Source organism: Notolepis coatsorum (assembly GCF_963971535.1).
Source record: "Notolepis coatsorum genome assembly, chromosome: 3".
Classification (NCBI taxonomy): Eukaryota; Metazoa; Chordata; class Actinopteri; order Aulopiformes; family Paralepididae; genus Notolepis; species Notolepis coatsorum.
Window position 1 is genome coordinate 11,472,292 of NC_140167.1, and position 21,992 is coordinate 11,494,283.

Below are 21,992 nucleotides of genomic sequence, written 5' to 3' on the forward strand. Positions count from 1 at the left end.
GCGATCCTTACACGGCAGTCATCATCATTAGACCTTATCGAAACCAAAGTGATGCTCTCATCAAAGGAGGATGGATGGAGCGTATAGGGAGTGCACCGCAGTGCCGGGTGCAGACAGCAGGGGGCGATGGTTCCCCGGTAGACCAACTCCCGGTTTATAAACGGGCATATAACTATTTGGTTTTTATAATATAACTATTTGGTTTCAATATTGGCCTAGGCCAACTAATTGTAAAATCGAAATCAAATCAAATTAAATTAAATTAAATTAAATTAAATTAAATCAAGTCAAGCCTACTGGTGGCTGCAATTAGAAACTGGCCCCCTGTAAATGTCAAAAACCCCCTCCAATGTACAGTTTCTTCCCCTTCGGATGTATATTTTTAATTTTGTATGATATATTTTTCTTACACAGTACCGTATATTTGTATGTCTTGTATGTCATAAATGTCTTGATCAATTGAAAATGGAGGACCCTTATTAAACAAGACGAAAGTATTTTTCTGGTCTTTATCCTCTTAGCAGTTGTTAGTAGTGAGCTGTACAGTATTGTACCCATTCTGCAATCTGTTAATAAAGTTTTCAATCAATCAATCAATCAATCAATCAATCAATCAATCAATCAATCAATCAAATCAAATCAAATGTATAAAGCCCGAAATCACAAGGTAATGGCCCCATGGAAACATCACAATAATCAAGAACAAAATCCACCATAAAATCCAAATATGCAACACTCCCAGACATACCCCAGCGAAGGTAAGGGATTTAGGGAAAACTAAAAACCTAGCAATAGGAAAAAAGCACCACAGGCGATGTGGAGGAGAGAAACCTTAGAAGGGCCGTTCAAAGGGGGATCCCCCAACTTGGATGTCGGTGATAATATAGTGTTGCTATGGATGATCGATGGGTGGAGAAATAAAACAGGCGAATTGTTGGTATGTATGTACATATGTGTAATAACACACATATATGTACATGCAATTGCAACTGGGGTACATAGGAAAATTTTTGAAAGATTTAAATAGAATAGAGCTAAGAACAACAACAACAAACGAAAAGGCATAAACGAGCGCTAGTATGCCAATAAGATAAAGGCTAAATGTCAAGGCTCGGAGCTAAAAATATCAGAGTCATATTCCATTTGGATGTCGTATAGCAGTCATATTCCATTTGGATGAAAGTATGCGAGTATGAAATCTTGCTTCTTAACTGCCTCTACATAACGCATGGGTTTGCATTTTGCATTTTGTACTTCATTGTTCGCATTTTGTACTTTAGGTTGTACTTTAGTTTGTATATTGTATATTTTGTATAGTGTTTACTGTATGAAGTACAATCTCAGGAGGATCATACAGAACCAAGCATTCCACTGTAATGTACATGTTCCTTATATGTGACAAATAAAACAAAACTTGAACTCGAAACTTGGGTAACCTATAGTCTGGTGACTATTTTGAGGTCAATTCCTGTGACCCCTGGGTTTAACACATGAACACATGTCAAACTGATTCCACACCATACAGTGCGCATGCATATTGTTTCCTTCCTCAGGAGGAGAGAAACCCTGATGTTTTGAGCCGGTCAATGCCAACTGCAGAAGGCTAGTATTGATTGATTGATTGAAAATTGTATTAACAGATTGCAGAATGGGTACAATACAGTACAGCTCAATACAAACAATTGTTAGGGGAAGCAGACCAGAGAAAGACTTTCGTCTTGTTTACATCAGGGTCCCCCATTTTCAATTCATCATAACATATGACATACATGACATACAGATAGACAGTACTGCTACATCTATACATTTATGACATACCAGATTTACAAATACAGTACTGTTTGTGATACAAGAGTCTAAAAAAGAGAGTATATACATTTGACAAAGAAACTGTACATTGGAGGAGGTTGGTAGGAGGGGTGGAGGGGGGGGGGGTTGGGTAGGTGGGGTGGGGGGGAAAGTGTACATTGGAGGTGGTGGGGTGGGGAGGGGTTGAGTAGGCGGGTGGGGGGTAGGGGAGTAACTGTACATTGGATTATCGACTAAACCTTACTTGGTCCCAAGAAGAGGGTCTCGTGTATTATTGGGTTTAATAGGACATTTATTGTACATTGGAGGGGGTTGAGTTACGACATTGGAGGGGGCCAGTTTCAAATTGCAGTCTCCCGTAGGTGCTCTTTGAGAGTGGTTTTGAAAGTGGGTAGTGATTCACATTCCTTTACAGCTGTGGGTAGGGCGTTCCACATTGATGTGGCATAATTGCGAAACGTGTTTAGTCCCTTGTTTGAGCCGAATCTGGGTTTAACATGATTTGTGGAGCTCCCTCTGGTGTAGTGATCGTGGTATTCACTGACCTTTGGGAAGTATTTTGACATGTACATGGGTACCTTAGTCGTGTAGTGAATCTTGTAGACCAGGCCCATTGCAAGTTGCTGTACTCTGTCGTACTAATAGGAGCAGTAGGCTAATACATTAATACAAATTTTTTATCGTAATAAGAATTATGTGTACTCATAGCAGAGAGATCCAGCTGCAGTTTGGTGTGAGCTGGTCAATTCCAAAGTGTATGCTCATAGCTTGTAAGGGGTTCCTGGTGGCTTAATAACTGTGCAGTCCAAAAGCTGCTGTCATTATTATTATTATTATTATTATTATTATTATTATTATTATTATTATTATTATTATTATTATTATTATTATTATTATTATTATTATTATTATTATTATTATTATTATTATTATTATTATTATTATTATTATTATTATTATTCATTTTCAAAATGCCAATGCGATATTATTCCAGTCTTTTTAGTTGTATTATGACTTTTTCTACAGATTCTTCTACAACCGTTTGCATTTTTGCATTTAAAAGAAAAGATAATCTAGGCGGCTGGGTGGCGCAGCGGACTAAGCGCTCGTCACCAACGCGAGAGACACTGGTATCGAATCCAGATGTCAGCGTTGCCTCCGGCTTGGCCGGCCGTCATACTGGCTCAATTGGCAGTCAGCAGGAGGGAAGCCGGTGGGTGGTAATCTGGTCGTTGTAAACAGCGACTCCTACAGGTCGGTCAGGGCGCCTGCACAGCGAGAAAGGGAGATGGTGAGGGTAGTGTGAGCCTCCCACACGTTACACCTCACCAATGAGAGTCCGCGCTGGCAGGTGAAAAGAAGTGGCTGGCTGACTCTGCATGTATCGGAGGGGACATGTGATAGTATCTATCAACCCTCCCTAGACCGACCAGTGCACATGCGAGCAACAACCAGGAAGGGGAGGGGGTAATTGGCATGACTAAATTGGGATGGGAGAAAAATCACAGAAAAACAGGAGGAGAAAAAGTGGATCAAAAAAATAAATAAAAGATAATCTGCATTCTATACTTCATTGTTTGCATTTTGTACTTTAGTTTGTATTATTGTATATTGTGTATAGTGTTTGGCCTTATTCTTTTTACATTTTACTGTATGAAGCACAATCTCAGGGGGCTCATACATAACCAAGCATTTCACTGTAACGTACATGTATCTTATGTGTGACAAATAAAACAAAACTTGAATTTGGACCTTATTTTTCATATCCCTACCTCGACCCCAAAATTGGGAAAAGCCTGGTTAAACATAATCCACACTACCAACTTCCGCCAGTGGGTGGCGCCAGCTGCACACAATAATACGGGACCAACAGCAGCAGCAGCTAGAACTCAACCAGAAAGATTAGCAACAACACATATCGTTTGCGTTTTAGGAATTGTGATACGTTGGTTTTTAGTTTGACCTAGTTTTCAAAATAATCAGGCGTTCGGGTGAGAGACGTGTTGTGTACGTTTTCTCATAACTGTCAACAGGAGGAAATGACAGGGTCCAACAACGTGATGCTAGAATCCCTGCAACGTCTACCGTTGTTGTGGGACTGAAGGAGAGAGAGAGAGAGGGGGGAGAGAGGGGGGAGAGAGAGAGAGGGGGGGAGAGAGAGAGAGGGGAGGGAGAGAGAGAGAGAGAGAGGAGGGAGAGAGAGATAGAGAGAGGAGAGAGAGGAGGGAGAGAGAGAGAGGGGATAGAGAGATTGATAGAGAGGAGGGAGAGAGAGAGGAGGAGGGAGAGAGAGAGAGAGAGGAGGGAGAGAGAGAGAGAGGAGGGAGAGAGAGAGAGAGAGAGAGGGGGGGAGAGAGAGGAGGGAGAGAGAGAGAGGAGGGAGATAGAGCCAGAGAGCTAGAGAGAGAGAGAGAGAGAGAGAGGAGGGAGAGAGAGAGAGAGAGGAGGGAGAGAGAGCCAGAGAGCTAGAGAGAGAGCTAGAGAGAGAGGACAGCAGCAGCCACACAGCCAACACACAAGTTTACAGTTTCCTCGAGAACAAAGGGGTTGTCATTATACTTTCTGTGATTATTATTATTCGACGCCATAGCAGCATAGAGCAACGCGTTTCGAAAAGGCTCGACCATGAAGGTGTCACTTCTTAACCGCCGTGTTTACACTGCAAAAGGTAGGTTCACACTTATAACTTAAACACCGACCGAGGCAGAAGCTGCGAAGCTAACGCGTTAGCAGGCTAGTCTTTAAGCTAAGCGAAGCTAACGGCTAAGCTAACGGTAGCTAACTGCTGCTAAGTCCCCCTCCCTCACTCACCCTGTCTGTCAGGACCAGGCTCGTTGTTGCCTTTGCTTCTAGGCAAGTTAGGCAAAACAGCAGCTAACGCTACATTCGTGTTGACCGTTTTCATACAGACGTATTTTAATATATGCAAACTTTAGACTGGTCGCCGTTTTCTTTTTAAAAAGTGGAAATAAACTATTAGGTGGGGACCCTGATGTAAACAAGACGAAAGTCTTTCTCTGGTCTGCATCCCCTTAACAATTGTATGTATTGAGCTGTACTGTATTGTACCCATTCTGCTATCTGTTAATAAAGTTTTCAACCAATCAAGGTGATTTTTTTTATTTTATTTTAATATTAGGTATCCCCATTTGCTGGTGCCATAGCAACCAGCTAGTCTTCCTGGGGGTCCTCCACACACAACAAAAAAACATACAAAAAACAATTATTATTGCAAAAACAAAATTATTAAAAGTCAGTACACACAATGCATAATGAAACTACTGTAACAATTAAGATAGCTAAAATTACATTACAGTGTAAAACAAAAACAAAATGTACTTGAGTTAGGTGAATTAGGTGAGTGATGGATATGTAGTGCGACTTGAGTTGAGCTCCATCCACATCATCGCCACTGTGAGAGCCTGTAATTAATTTATGTTTATTTTTTTATTTGTATTGACTCATAAGAGGAGTACCCGCTTATGAAGGACGGGTTTATTTATGTCGCTGTCGGTATACATGACACGGTTGTCCTAGAGAGAATGTTTCCATACCGGTTTCTCTAACCAGTTTTCCTCCAAAACGTCTCTTCTGGTTCGTAGGACATGGGCCGGGGGCGACGCTTTGAAGAGCCATCTATATAGCGAGGAGTCACCGAACCTTCACATCATCACCATCATCATCAAAACCACTTGCTGCCACATTGTGTCCCAGCGACCTAAATGTAACTGGATAATTTGAGCCAGCGAGCCCATCTAAGCTGCTATGGATATCTATCCTCGGCCCAGCGGTGAGATCCAGAGAAGGAACCCCCAGCAGGATTTCGAGCTCATCCAACGGGTGGGAAGCGGTACATATGGAGACGTGTACAAGGTAACGTGCAGCAGTACTGATGTGGTCTGTTGTAGTGTGATTACAATTATCTTTTAATTTAATTTAATTTCAAACCTTTATTTGAACTCGTAAGACACAGAGACTTACAGCGACGACAAGCTTACAAAACAAGACATCAGCAATGTCATACATATATGCACAATAAATACACACTACAAAATCGTCTAAGACAGTTACAAGTCGACACACACAGTGGCCAGAGATCATACTTTCAAATGCAGCAAAAGATTAGGAAGAACATTTAGCTTCATCTTAATCAGAGTGCATACCATATCAGACGACTAATCAACTCAATCATCAGCCCCGACTAAAGGCTGAGTGTTGACCGTAAAGACAGGGGACTACTATGCTTGACACATCTGACAGTAGTGATTTAATCAGGGGTAAAGGTTTTGCAAGTGGTCTTAACAGTGCTCTCTAGTTGCCTCCTCCCCTGGGAAGAAAGATGAAAGATCATTTTTGGTGTTAACTTTTTTCTTTTGTGATACTTACATAACAAGTATTAAACATTAACACCCCCTTATTTTGATTAAATATGATAGTTGTGTAATTTTAGTGGAACGAATGTATGATTCAGTCATTTTGTTGTTGTTGTTGTTGTAACCATAGCGTTGGTGTGAGAAAGAAGTTGGATCAGTTTTATAACACGTCGTCTGACTGCCATTATAGGGACCTAGTTGCTGCACTGCATAATTAATGTGTAGCCTAGTTCTGGGCATTTAGCCTATGAAAAAATTCTTGTGGGCCATTCGTTGCCATCAAGCGTGGCCAACTCGTCATCGAAAGGGACGCGTTCTAGAAGCGACTACCGCATGAAATGAAACAAGTGTGTTTACTGGTCGAGTTCCCACCCTGTCTGTCCGACGGGGTCACGTGAGCCGTGTTTTGTTGGGAGAATTCGGTTGTTTATGCATTTGCCATAGATGACTAAGCGGCCAATTTGATCCGATGTGTGAGATAGTTCAGGCAGCCTGTCATGCTCTCGCCTCACAAAAGCGGTCTCTGGCCGGCCCGCTCCACCCCCTCCTCCACCCTCCACACCCCCCAGACGGGCTGCTGGTGGAATGCAGAGCCTGGTATTCTCTCTGAGCACACAGGCTCAGAGCCACAGCGGCAGGGTGAAATACGATCAGACCCCTGTCTAAACATGCGTTTCACTTATGGGTGTGTTCTGTGCTGTACTGACAGCGGAAATACTTCAAATCGGAAAAGTCCTCCTTTGGTTCTGCTATTTTTTTTTTACAGCTGAGTTTAAATAGGCAGACTCAAAAATGTGTGTTCCTCGCCTGAGGCCGGTGTAGTTGCTGGGTGTATTTAGTGTTTCCCTGAGGCCGGTGTAGTTGCTGGGTGTATTTAGTGTTTCCCGTGTCTGGCGCAGTAACTAATGATACCTTGATCTTCAGGTTTTGTGTCAAAAGTTGGTTTGCGGAAACAAAATCTGCTCATTTTGAAGACTCCTTGGGTTACCCTGTTGTCCTCCTCATCCCTGCTACTATAAACACAGGCTTCTAAAGGACAATACCTCTGGCACATACAGCAGGGCTGCTCCATTATGGCCCAAATCATAATCCATTATTTTGATTGATATTGAAATCACGATTATTATAAACACGATTACTCATTGATTTGAGAACATCATATGACGACTGCATTTGTTTTACCTTTATGGGGGTGACAGTGGCTCAGGAGGTAGAGCCTGGTAATCTGAAGGTTCCTGGTTAGATTCCGGCTCTTCCTTGCAGCACGTCGGAAGTGTCCTTGAGCAAGACACTTAACCCTAACTGCTCCCGATGAGCAGGTCGGCACCTCAAGTTTCAAGTTCAAGTTTGTTTGTACTTCACAGTGAAATGCTTTGTTCTGTATGAGCCCCTGAGAATGTGCTTCATACAGTAAAAAAAAAAGCAAAGGAGGAATAACACTATACAAACTAAAGTACAACCTAAGTACAATCTAAGTACAGTGAAAGACAATGAGGTACAAATGCAGACTTAATGAGGTACAAAACTTTTAAAGTGCAAATGCACCTTGCATGGTTGCCTCCACCGTCGGTGTGTGAGTGAATGGGTGAATGTGAGGCTTAAGTTGTAAAGCGCTTTGGATAAAAGCTCTATTATAAATGCAGTCCATTCTTCTCGACCAAAAGCATGCCTTTCTGTCATCTTCTGCAAGTTACCCCGATCCCAAATTATCCAAAATGTAACAAAGCCTCCGATTGGCTCACGCAGCGCACAGCGACACACATAACTCTGCAAAGTAAGTAACGTATCGAATAAAGTATAATTTTGGGATCTGTATCGAATTAATCCCAGGTATCGGTATTGGCACCGGTGTTGAACATTTTCAAACGATACCGAGTCCTAAGGGAGAGTTGAGCTTCATCCCTCAAAGAAGGTTGTGTCCCCTCAAGCTTGATATGGTGATTGATCTGGTGTCAGATCTGGCCTCCTAACCTTAAGGTAGAGCTGTGGCTCTCAGCTTCAGGCTGCCGACCTCAATTTGATTTGACGACTTATTGCTGAATTTCATAACTGCCTGTACTAACCGACAACCGTCGACTAAAAACGCACTACTTCAATCACTATCTGAAATGAGGGGAAAAAAACGACCAGTACCTTGCCTATATTACTACCTACTATGCTAACATGACTAATACTACTATGCACTTGACTATTCAACGAACAATCTCACTGACCCTTTGCTGTCAGAGTTGTACCCTTCCTGCTGACTTGCTGGAGAGTGAAACTTATGATCAGAATAGGAACTCTTGTGTATTTATTTTCTCATCTGGCTTAACCTCAAGTGAATAAAATAATAGCAAAATGAAGCCATACCCCCCATTTTTCTGTCGACCCTACATTGAGAAGCAGAGATGTAGAGGAAGCCTGTTACTACATACCACAGCACTCCTCCCAGTTATATGCTGTTATAAACCAGTGTTATTTGCTACTCGAGTACATTTTTAAACTTCTCCTGTTGAACTTCTCCTTTTCTTGGGTTCAGTTGGCCACTCTGGGACAAACGGCGTAGGGTTCAGTTCTCAGGCCCGGGGGCTTGGCCACTCTGGGACAAACAGCGTAGTAGGGTTCAGTTCTCAGGCCCGGGGGCTTGGCCACTCTGGGACAAACAGCGTAGTAGGGTTCAGTTCTCAGGCCCGGGGGCTTGGCCACTCTGGGACAAACAGCGTAGTAGGGTTCAGTTCTCGGGCCCCGGGGGCTTGGCCACTCTGGGACAAACAGCGTAGTAGGGTTCAGTTCTCAGGCCCGGGAGCTCGGCCACTCTGGGACAAACAGCGTAGTAGGGTTCAGTTCTCGGGCCCTGGGGCTTGGCCACTCTGGGACAAACGGCGTAGTAGGGTTCAGTTCTCAGGCCCGGGAGCTCGGCCACTCTGGGACAAACAGCGTAGTAGGGTTCAGTTCTCAGGCCCGGGAGCTCGGCCACTCTGGGACAAACAGCGTAGTAGGGTTCAGTTCTCAGGCCCGGGGGCTTGGCCACTCTGGGACAAACAGCGTAGTAGGGTTCAGTTCTCAGGCCCGGGAGCTCGGCCACTCTGGGACAAACAGCGTAGTAGGGTTCAGTTCTCGGGTCCGGGGGCTTGGCCACTCTGGGACAAACGGTGTAGTAGGGTTCAGTTCTGGGGCCTGGGGGCTTGGCCACTCTGGGACAAACGGCGTAATGGATTTAATTGATATAGCACACTTTAAACTCGGTGAGCTCTCAAGGTGCTTCACAGCAGAAGGAAAACAAAATAAAAAAATAGAATAAAAAGGTTTAAAACAAGAAAAAACATTCAAATGAATAAAAATAATAAGATAAGAATAAAAAATGTTTAAAACAAAAGATTAATTAGTCAGTTCTCGGGCCCGGGGGCTTGGCGTAGGTTATATATGTTATCGTGACTAACTAGATTGACCACAAACCTCAACCTTTAGAGTTAGTTTGAAAGATAAAACGACTGACGACGCATCATGTCGAAAATATGCATCTTTCAAATCCCACGGGTCTAATAATATTGCACACATGGCCGCGTGCCTGCGGTGCGCGTCCCCCGTCTGTGTTTACGCGTCCCGTCTGTCTGTATGCGTATCGGTGGTCTCAGTGGGTGTTCAGTTTTAAACTCTGTGTGAGAGATCGTTTCTCTTTCAGTCACCACCCACCATCACATTTTCAGGGTTGGAAAGGTGGACACGCTTTACCAGGCTTTTACGGTTTCACGGGCGATTCAGCCGCCCCGGCGTGTCGGAGGGCTCTCTCTCCCACGGCTTCGAATACACACCGCCTCGAGCTGGAGTTGTAATCGAATGCGCCATGCGGCCTACTTCTAGATGGAGACATCAACGTGACCTAATGGCTTGTGGTTTTGACGCTTGCTTTTAAGGGTCCCGACTTTTCGCTGTGATCTTAGGTCGGGGCCCTATTCCAAAAGATAACATAACATTGTAGGTAGCCTACTTGCAAAGGAGGTGATAAATTATGGCTTAGACGGAGAAGGCAATGGTGGTAAAAATGTCAGCTTGATTGTGGGATCCACTATTACATGGATCATTTTCCACTCCACTTATCACCCCGTCAAAGGGAAGATCCAAACTAGATTCATCGCTCTCATGCCTATCTAGGCCAAAGCTCAGATTCAAGTAGCAATCGTGTCTCGTTACATCATTTTCAGTGTCTTTGTGAGCTCGGAAGAGTTGAACCACAGACCGCGATGTGGGGCTATGGTTCTACAGTACTCCTCAACCTCATAATATATTTGGGTCATAATGCATTGTTCTGTATTTCAGGCTCGAAACATAAAGACGGGAGAGCTTGCGGCTGTGAAGATTATAAAGCTTGAACCAGGTGAGTGTCCCCCATCCGTTTTTTTGTCTTTTAGTATTATGCACTTTTCTGCTAAGGAATCTACCTTGCCTATACTACTACCCACTATGCTAATATGTCTATACTACTATGCACTCAAGACTGTAGCACAAGTTTGACACTGTTTGACGAACAATGTTACTGACCCTTAGCTGCCACAGTTGTGCCCTTCCTGCTGACTTGTTGTACAGAACTTGCAAGTCACTTTGGATAAAATTGTCGGGTAAATTACTAAATGTAAACGTTGGGGAGTCGGGTACGATTTCCTTTTTTTAATACATAGTTATCTGAAAGTAGCTTATTTTTACTAGCTGCGTATAATAACCCCTTTACGTGTACAATCTGTCCGAGCGTCCTCCAAAATCGGAGGTGGAGGAGGATCTACCATAGGTAAATTTTTTAGATACATTGCATGATCGAATTCTGAAGAAACGAGCCGTATCGCATCAAAGATGCACCATTCCACATTAACCCATTCTTCGCCAGGCATTGTACCCTTCTTATACCATCCTCTGCCAGCTATATTTGTCTATGGAGATGTTCACCTACTTTGCAGGGCTATAACTTTTTTAATTGTATTGCTAAATTGACATTACTATGGCCCATTCAACGATTAGCTATTGTTCAGGGTGTAGGAACGTTTTACTTTTTCATTCACACATTCATACTAAAATACCGTCCAGAGTATAAATATGTTTTTATCGTTTTCTGCAGTAATTCATAGAACGTGAGTTATAGCCATTTATGCATATATTACATCATCAAATGCAGTTTGCTAGCGATTGACGTCAGATTAAAAATTCACGATCATTTGGTTTCAGGTAGGGATGGGTACCGAATTCTGTACTTTTAAAGGTACTTACCGAAACACGTCGGTACTACCGAGTATCGATTCACGTGAGATACAGAAAAAAATATGTTTTATTTCCCCCCCCCCTTTTTTTTACACTTTTTTATTTTCATGTCAACGTTCACACGCACAATATACGCCTACCTAGGATTTGACTTGATTCAACAACAAAGCAGTCGGGGCAATGGCAAGCCGAAAACGGTCGAAAGTGTAGTTATTTGAAGTTTGGATTTTTTTTCACGACTGAGGTAGGTAAATTACATTTTTAGAGACTAAAGTACTGAAAAAAGGTACCGCTGGGTACCGGAATCGTTCACAGGTACCGGTACCGTATCGGTTCAAATGTGAAAGGTACCCATCCCTAGTTTCAGGGCCGTGTAGACTTGCACTCAATTCAGTGGAATATGCACTCAATTCAGTGGAATATGCGCTCAATTCAATGGAATATGCACTCAATTCAGTGGAATATGCACTCAATTCAGTGGAATATGCGCTCAATTCAATGGAATATGCACTCAATTCAGTGGAATATGCATGCACTCAATTCAGGCACTTGCTCAAGCACTTTTATTATTGGTTGCCTATTCCACATAGTTGAATCTGCACGTTTCCAAACGATCGAAAGTCCTGTACCTTGTGCAGTGCACTTTTTCTAATTAAAAGACTGAACCTCTGTGAACGACGGTGTGTCTGAACCGCTCCGGTGGAAGCTGACTAAGTGGGTGTGTCCTGAAAAAGGGGTGGAGGACACTTGTGACTGTGGTTTGCCCTGGGGTCTGGCCTGATGACCCACTGACGGAGAGTTAGAGTGATCCAGATTAGTGGGATTACCAGAGGCCTTTGTACCCACCAGCCACCAGACAAAGACCAGCTGATTAACAGTCATTGAAGAAAGGAATCCTTCTGTTTTCTCTTTCATTCCTTCTCGGTGTTAGGGGAGGGGGGGGGGGGGGGCGGGGGGTTCGGTCGGCCTAATTCACCGTTTCCTACCGGCTTTCATGGCGGCTATGCGCCGAGAACATTTGAGAGGCAGCGTGGAGAGAGTAGGGGTGTGACGATGCACATATTTTCAGATTCAATACGGATTTAGATTTCTTTGAGGTCACGATTTTCGATTCTTGCCTCCAAAAGCTGTTAAAATGTATTCATACTTTTTCAGTGCATCTCTTCTCTGTCTCTCTCTTTCTCTTTGTGTGTGTGTGTGTGTGTGGTGTGCGCACGCATAGTGTACTCTACGCTGATTGGATGCAGTCAGATGTCTTGTTTAGAATACAGTCGGGGGGGGAAACCAAGAGAAGGAGAATCGTTGATACAGTCTTAGTTTGATACGCTGTATTGAATGTTAACTTTTTCCAAATGTTTTCCTAGTAGACACAGACGGGCACTCGGGCAGTAACGTATAATAGAACCGATAGGACATACAGACCCTCATCTGCACCTTTTGTTTACACTTTTTCTTTCTCATATTCTTATATTATTCAGATCAAATTGTATTGCCTAGATATTCATGTCTTTCTACTAGGGGTGTAACGGTACACAAAAACTAGTAGTGTAGTGTGCAGTAACTAATTGTACTTGTAGGGTTGTCAACGAATATTCTATATTTAAATTAATAATCGACTTGTTAAAAATAAATAAAAAATAAAAATAAATAAAAACAGCCCCCAGTGGGCGTGGGCCTGAATGCGCTGCATGACGGACAGGAGACACGTGACGTCATTAAGCTGAACAACGTGCAGGTTTAATGAACAACAATAACAACCGCGACCGAAAGACAGTGATTTGCACTCGAGCCCCGGTTGGAAATACTTCGGATTTTGATTAACTTGTTCGAACCTCGAGACAGTTTTAATGCCAGCTATGTAAACTACAGCTGGCATACCTTCTTTTTTATGCTAACACTATTTTGGGAGTTCTAGCATCAAGAATGGAAGAAGTAGCCTACTTTGTTTTAGCACTTTATTGTAAATCATCCCTCAGGGTTTAACGTTATTGAATAGAGAAAGCATCATGCAGGTCCCGTTTCATATCATTCATTTGATCTCCGAGAGACGGCCCCTTCTCAAGGCACTGAGAGAGAGAGGGTGTGTGTGCGCATGTGTGTGTTCACCACACTATGAGGCTATGCTAAATTACAGGTAATCTATCAGTGTTGTGTGTGTGGGTTGAACGAACACCCCGGCCCTTTACGCAAATTATATTTTGGGAAGGGGTGAACTTGGAGTTTTGAATAAAATGTCTGTACGTGTGTTTGTTAGTGGTTAACGTACCGTTGCAATCGTTCTGTACACAGCCATACTGAACCAAAGGTCCAGTACTTAAACGGTTCAGTACGGATACCTATGCCGTTACACACCGCTACTTTCTACTATTACCCTGCCCATACCTGTACCTCCCCTCCCCCATGCTGCTACTGTATGATGCCCGATAAAGGAATATCTTATCTTATCTTAGAACCCCCAGCAGCAACAGACCACAAAGTGAGTGAAAAATCTATTCAGAGGTTTCAGGAAAACAAGAGATCCCACTGTGTGTGTGTCTAAAAAGCAACGCGATGTTGAAAGCAACTTTAGACAATGTTGACCACCTGAGTTGCCCCATAAGTTGCCCTGTGTATCGTTGCCCTCTTGGGTAATCTTCGGTGGCAGTAGGCCGTCGGCGAGCCAGGGATGTGGCGGAACGGAAGGATTGCATACAAGGCAATAAACACTTTAGTAAGATAACACAAGATACGTTTATTACTCTGCTATCCCTGGGGGAGAGATTGCCTTGTTGTTGTTAACAGCGCTGCGCTGCGATGAAGAGAATGTAAAAAGCTGAGGCGGTCCAGGAGGTTGTTCCAGGAGAAAGTGGTCTTAATGTCTACCGGGGTTCCCACTGGTCGTAGAATCTCTGCAATATGTTGGCGTTTTATTTATTTATTTTCATTCCAGTGGATTCCAGAGAGGCAGGAAGTCAGGACATTTCACAAGTTCTCCTCTGGATTGTGTTCAAGTAGTTTCTCACATATCCACTGGTTCTGATGGCGGTTGTTCTTTTCTTTCTTTCTGTACATTAAATGGCCACTTTTCCATAGGAAGGCTAAGTAGTCCACATACTAGTGTTTCTGTTATAATTCCTCTACTATGGTGGGCCACCAAAGTACTGCTTTCAACCACCACACACAGAGATATATGGAAACAATTATATTTCAGTCACAAACAAAAGTCCTCCCAAGGAGCCCTCGACAACATCACTGCCCTTAGGTTGTTTTTGGTGGCAGTAGGCCGGTGATGGAAGGGATGTGGTGGAAAGATTGCATACGTGTACAATAAACAGTGTGAGATAAGAGATAAGAGAAGCTTATTACTCCACTCTCCCCGGGGGAGAGATCGTGTTGTTGCGATCTACACGGGGACCAAGAGAATGTGAAAATGTAAATAAGAACATGAGAAACAGAAAAGGGTAACGAAATAATAATAAATTATGTAATCATTTATAATAAATGAAAGGGATAAATAAAAGACGAGACGCATATTTATGGGCTTGTCTTGTCTGTCGTGGTAAGTTACCAGAAATAACTACATTGCACATTAGGTGTTTGGGGGCGATAAACCAAAAATGTAGTTAGACATTATGAATCTCTTGGTCTAAATTTGCCAACACGGGTATGTTGGGTAAACGCATACTGCAGTTGTCCAGTATGTTTTGTCTGAAGCTGAAATGTTTTCTTTTGTCTGATGTATTAGCTGTCCTAGCTGTCCTGTCTTTGTTTTTAGTTTGAAGCTATAAGCCACAAAAAGATGTTTGAAACGGGGCAGATGAAGAAATCTCTTGGCTTATTCCTGTTGCTGGTCATCAGTCACCAGAGGTCTGTGGATGGGATGTAGGGGTTAGACTGTAGGGGTAGTATGGTGGGAGGAGGGGATTAGTGTGTAATGCAGTGTGTGTAAAGCACAAGATCAGCGGCTTTGGGTCCATGACGGAAGGAAGACTGGAAGGGGAATGCTTTTATTACCTTTCTGTCTCCTGAGAGCCCCAGAAAGTCATAAATAATGTCATAAATTCCACATGTTTATCATTTGCGGAGACCCGAGGATCTCTAGGCGCATAAACGAAAACTGTGGAGAAAGGAAGAACCAAAAAAAATAAATAAAAGTGAAAAAGGCCCCATTTATCAGCCTGTCCGTCAGAATAGGGAGATGGTTGAGGTACCGCTGGGGGTACAGCTGGGGGTACTGCTGGGGGTACAGCTGAGGGTACTGCTGAGGGTACTGCTGGGGGTACAGCTGAGGGTACAGCTGAGGGTACCTCTGGGGGTACAGCTGAGGGTACAGCTGGGGGTACTGCTGGGGGTACAGCTGAGGGTACCTCTGAGGGGGACCAGGAGGGCATTCCAGGATAAAGTGGTCTTGGTGTCTACTGGGGTTCCCACTGGTCGTAGAATTTATTATGTTTTCTTTGTTGTTGTTTTTTAAGGAGTGCATTCCAGAGAGGCAGGAAGTCAGGACATTTCATAAATTCTCTAGTGAAGTGGTGGACTATCAGGGAATTTGACAAATATGGGTCACTCACTTGCTTTACAGAAATCCTCTGGTTTGTGTTCCAGTCGTTTCTCACACATTCACTGGTGCTGATGACGGTTGTTAGCTTTTCTTTTCTTCTTTCTTGACATTAAATGGCCACTTTTCCATAGGAAGGCTAAGTACTGTAGGCAATTAAGTGTTTCTGCTATATGTCCTCTACTATGATGGGCCACCAAAGACAGTTTTCATCCACCACACACAGAATTATATGGAAACAATTATATTTCAGTCACAAACAAAAGGAGCCCTCAACATTAATGGCAGCTGGCTAATGTTGGATGTAGATTTTTCATAGATAACAGGGCTGTACGTTAACCTTTTTTGCACATAGCACTGGTGCTACAGAGGTTGATAGTTTTGTAGCACAGGCCAAAATCTTGTAGCACGAGTATACAACGTCTCTAAAATCTCTAAAAACAACCACACGTAGTGCAGTTTATCACTTAAATAGTTATGTGACTGGCAAAGGACATGCATCTGGCATACATGGCACACAAAATCCAAACCTTAACAAACATTTTTTCAGACAAACATTTTCTCTATTTGCCCATAATGGTAAATTGCAGGGACATAACAACTGTATACAAGACATCAATGCGTGAATGAGGGAGTGCGTTTAGTATAAATCTGGCTGCATGTTAGCCTAGCTTAGCACAATGAATGGAAGCGGACATGGCCGGTTAGCCTTCGGGAGAGGTGTTAGTTGGGCAATGCCTACTGGCTAACCGGCCATGTCCGCCTCTATTAATTGTGCTAAGCTAGGCTAACGTGCAGCCAGCGTTCTACTGAACGCACAGAGAGGAAACTGGTATCTATCTTCTTATCTCTCTCTGGAGAAGATTGTAAGCTAATTTCCCCAAATGTTGGCGTGTTGAGATGAAGCCATATAAATTCATTTTACGTTTTCAGACCAACGATTTCTCAAATCCAAAGTGTTGCTGACTGTGTACATTCACTTTTTGAAGACGGTAGAGGTTTAGCACTGTCAGGTGGCGTATCCCATTCACACTCCCGAGTGATCTGGATCGCCTGGAAAATTGCAAAAGGGATTTGTATTTTTCTTTGTCTGTCGGGTTGAGTTATGTACACCGTGTTCAGGGAGGGAGGCTGGGAGCCCGTGCTAATGACGGAGCCCAAGGCATCCTGTTATAACAGGACTTGTATTGTTTCTTCCTCCAAGTGTTGCTCCAGTCGTCTCGCCTACCTTCCTCCAGGTAAACAGCTCTCGCCCCGGCCTTTAAAACAGGTTCGACCAGGAGTGACGTTCGGTGAAGGCAGGGACAGAGAGGGACTGCTGTGGCCCCTGGGGCATTAGAACAGAGGGTTCCTCAGGCTGCTGTCTGTGGCCCCTGGGACATTAGAACAGAGGCCCCTGGGGCATTAGAACAGAGGGTTCCTCACTGTGGCCCCTGGGGCATTAGAACAGAGGCCCCTGGGGCATTAGAACAGAGGGTTCCTCACTGTGGCCCCTGGGGCATTAGAACAGAGGCCCCTGGGGCATTAGAACAGAGGGTTCCTCACTGTGGCCCCTGGGGCATTAGAACAGAGGGTTCCTCACTGTGGCCCCTGGGGCATTAGAACAGAGGGTTCCTCACTGTGGCCCCTGGGGCATTAGAACAGAGGGTTCCTCACTGTGGCCCCTGGGGCATTAGAACAGAGGGTTCCTCACTGTGGCCCCTGGGGCATTAGAACAGACGGTTCCTCACTGTGGCCCCTGGGGCATTAGAACAGAGGGTTCCTCACTGTGGCCCCTGGGGCATTAGAACAGAGGGTTCCTCACTGTGGCCCCTGGGGCATTAGAACAGAGGGTTCCTCACTGTGGCCCCTGGGGCATTAGAACAGAGGGTTCCTCACTGTGGCCCCTGGGGCATTAGAACAGAGGGTTCCTCACTGTGGCCCCTGGGGCATTAGAACAGACAGGTCCTCACTGTGGCCCCTGGGGCATTAGAACAGAGGGTTCCTCAGGCTGCTGTGGCCCCTGGGGCATTAGAACAGAGGGTTCCTCACTGTGGCCCCTGGGACATTAGAACAGACAGGTCCTCACTGTGGCCCCTGGGGCATTAGAACAGAGGGTTCCTCAGGCTGCTGTGGCCCCTGGGGCATTAGAACAGATGGTTCCTCACTGTGGCCCCTGGGGCATTAGAACAGAGGGTTCCTCACTGTGGCCCCTGGGGCATTAGAACAGATGGTTCCTCAGGCTGCTGTGGCCCCTGGGGCATTAGAACAGACAGTTCCTCAAACAAAGGTACAGATGAGGGTCTCTGTATGCCTGTATATCGGTTATATTATATGTTACAATAAATATAGGCGATAAAGAATTTGAATCTGAATAATATACTACGAGTAAAAGTAAACCGTAATACACAAGGTGCAGTATACACACAAGGTGCCCTAACCGGCATGATTTATTATGTCATACGTTGTCCGTGCAGGTTTTGGTGGTTAAGAGTCGGACACACTTAGTGGTCAGACATTCCTAGTAGTTCTCGAGTTCTGCAGCCGTTAGTTCTCCAGCTGCTGGAGGAACAGGCCGTTGAAGACAGTCGGACTCGGAGGAGGTGCTTGTGTTCCAAGAGACTGGACCTATCTATCTCAAACCCCGTCCTCTTCTCTTGATCCTCCAAGGATAACCTCCAGGATCAAGAGAAGAGCGCAGAGCTGGGTCAGTTGGTCTTCACTTGTGTGTGCATGTAGTCAGTGCACACTGCACACACAATGACTACAGCCAACATCTATTGTTATTGTTATTATTCAGTGTTCCCCACACACAGACTTTCCAGAGTCTCACACTGAGCTCGTCTTCTCCCCAAAAAAGAGACGTGACACCCCTTCTTCCAGAGAGCACATTGGCCTAAGTTGTGGGCGAAGTTGTGACGCGTCAGTCAGAGAGTCGGGACTCGGGACAGTGTCTGAAGCCGAAATGAGTCGACACTTTAAAAGTATGTGACACGGCTTCACACGTCGTCTGTAAGAAGCCGTTTAGCACGCCGCCGGCGTTCCATGATCAGAGGGAAGTGTTCACTCTGAGAGGAAGTGGAGGACGCGTCGTCGACGCCACATGTGGTCACGTGAAGGTTGCGGGGACCCTGGTATGTTTCTCAGCTCGTCTCGGAGCCAAATGCCCAAAATTGCCCTAGCTAAACATTTTTGTGGCTCCCTGCCCCGCCCCCTTTGTAGCATGCATGTCACAGATTGTGTGTGTGTGTGTGTGTGTGTGTGTGTGTGTGTGTGTCATCTCCATGGAAACAAGACAGTGGCAGCGCCTCCCGACATGAAGGAAGTTGCTCTGAAATTCAAAAACACTTTATTATACATGCAAAAAATATATATATATTAGCACATAATTAGTACCCTAGAAGTGGAATTTATTTGTTATGACATTGTAATGGCATTTGACATTTACTATTTGATGAACAATTCCACCGACCCTTAGCTGCCAGAGATGTACACCCCTCCCCTCCTGCTCACTTGCAGTTCACAATTTGTAAGTCGCGTTGGATAAAAGCTTCAGCAAAATGACTAGATGTTAATGTAACAGGGTGAAATAGGCAAAAGGGAATGGGAGTTCTTATTTCCACATTTGTAATCATAATAACCGTCTTCTCTATAATCATAAACCAGCTACTGATGCTTACTTCTGTTAGACGATGTGGAACAATGATGCTACCGTCATCCCACTGGCATAGAACCAGGCGACGGCAAAGTGACAAACGGATGGTTTGTGTGAAGATGGTGAACGGTGGTTTCAAACGGACTTTATTTTAGCGTTGGCTCCTCACTTTCCTATATGACGCACGCCGGGCCATTTGTCTTTAATCACCCTCCTAGTGTGTACGATTACCTTAGTCATAGTACAGACATTACTAGAAGGTCAGCTTGTAGAAGGTCCTTTAATCAAGTCCAAACACTGTACGGCGGATTGGTAGACAGCGATAGCTTAGCGTGGCAAGGTGTCGCAGAGACGAGTTAAGTAACATAAAGAGGATTTAAAGACGGAGTTAAATCAAGCTTGGGCACCAAGTGATCTTCAGAGAGCTATTTTCATCCCCCCACGTTTAAAGTGGTTGGCGGCACGAATCTGTTGTGATTTTTACGCAAAAACATGAATGGCTCGGTTTCTTTGAGGTGAAACGCAGTAGTACAAGTACAGTACAACGAAAAGAAGTTTGGCATCCAACCAGAGTGCAAATATAACAGTAAAGTGCAATAGTAATATACAATGTACACAGGGGATTAAACTGGTTATAAAATATATAAATTAGTACTACTGAGTAATAGTGCTAATCGGATGTATATACAGAGTTGTAGTATTAATAATATGTACAGTGATACAGGTGTAAAGACATTAGATTATTATAATACCAGATAATACTGACGATACGTCATCCACTCTGATTTGGGATCAAGCCATGCCTGTTTTCTGGAGTAAAACAAAATGAGGAGTTAAACGGGTGTTAGTCAGCGTTTGCTTATACACTGCAACTTTAGGGCAAAACTAACGGATATAAATCAAGCTGGAGACTATAATCAAGTCCCAGAAATAGCCATTACCTCTTAGTTTTAGCTCACCCAGAGATTAATACATGTAATATGTCCAGGTAGGGAAATGGGGAGATATCCTGCAAATGAATGGTGAAATGCCGAAGGGGAAGAATGAAGGGGCCTGAAAACATATCAAAGGCACAATGACAGCCAGTGGTGGGGAAGGAATTGCTTGACTTAACTTGATGCACTAACGAAACAAACGTTTCAAACAATGTAAGTGTTCTGCCAACAGTTCTAATATACAGGCCAAACACAATGTAAGCTGCCAACAGTTCTTATACAGGCCAAACACAATAGTGGGCACGGCCGCAAAAAAGGTACCCAGATTTGCCGGTCTGATGTCTGAGTTTTCTGTCATGGCCATGCGACGCAGGGGTGATGTAAGCAGCCGCACCTGTCTCGGGTGTCGTTAATTGGGATCTGGAGCAGGCTGTTGTGCATCCATCCACACAGCCTTTGTCATGAGTCACGACAGCGGCCCGTCTACTGCTGGCTTGTTACAGTGTTCGCACAAGGTCCTTGAAGTGCTTAAAGTGCTTGATTTTTTTACCAAAAAAAGTCAAGGCCTGGAATTCCTTGAAAACAGCCACTTTTTTAACAAGGTGCTTAAAAAGTCCTTGAAATTCAAATCAACCATTCACATTGGAAGTTTTGTTCATCCATGATCAAATTGTTCTGAATCAATACATATATATATTTTTTTATTAGGGCTGTCCGTTTATTGCGTTAATTAGATTAATTAATTACACAGCAAATTATCGCGTTATGAAAATAAAAATTAACGTACTAAGATTTTTTATTATTTTATCTCATTCATTCCATAAGAACGTAGAATACACATTTACAGACTTTTTTTTAATATGGTCCATTTGCATGTTCTTGGTATCTGATTCTAGGGACATCTATGGATCTCAGGGAATGTATTCCCAGTGTCAGAAATAGTGTGTCTGAGGCTTGAGTAAATTGTAATGAACCAAATGAGAATATCAATACATTTTTTTTTTATCTTTGAGACTTTGACTGAATAACACCATGCTAATTGACCAGACCTGAAAAATCTAAGCAAATTAATAGATGGAAGATGATTAAACGGAAGGTTTTGTAGATACAGTACTGAATTCTGCCATCCGGACACATGCAATTTGAAATATGATTATAGAATATAGAATATCGGGCATAAAATGGTTATGCGATTCAAATGCAATTAATTAGATTAATTAATTACAAATCCTGTAATTAATTAGATACATTTTTTTTAATAGCCTGACGGCACACATTTTTATATATAGTGTAACTAATTGTTGGAAATTGGTTTTAAGCCATAAATATTGGATCTGATTTTTTTTAATATAAAAAAACTGCATTTAAAAGTGAATTGTATCCTTTTAACACTTTGAATGCCAGCCACGCGTTTTTTCGTTAGTTCATGCCGACCATTGTCGTATTTCTTTTTCTTTGTTTTCTCTGAGCTCAAT

The 21,992-nt window shown here is 43.6% G+C and overlaps 1 protein-coding gene across 1 annotated transcript in view; it reads left to right on the top strand.

Moving 5' to 3' along the window:
• The first annotated feature begins 4,273 nt into the window (after positions 1–4,273).
• map4k5 (mitogen-activated protein kinase kinase kinase kinase 5) overlaps positions 4,274–21,992 on the top strand; it is an 83,842-nt gene continuing 66,123 nt past the window's right edge. Inside the window, exons 1-3 of the mRNA XM_084309978.1 lie at positions 4,274–4,477; positions 5,412–5,682; positions 10,482–10,539. Of these exons, the coding sequence (XP_084166104.1) occupies positions 5,575–5,682; positions 10,482–10,539 (166 nt within the window). The 5' untranslated portion in view covers positions 4,274–4,477; positions 5,412–5,574. The remainder of the gene's footprint in view (positions 4,478–5,411; positions 5,683–10,481; positions 10,540–21,992) is intronic.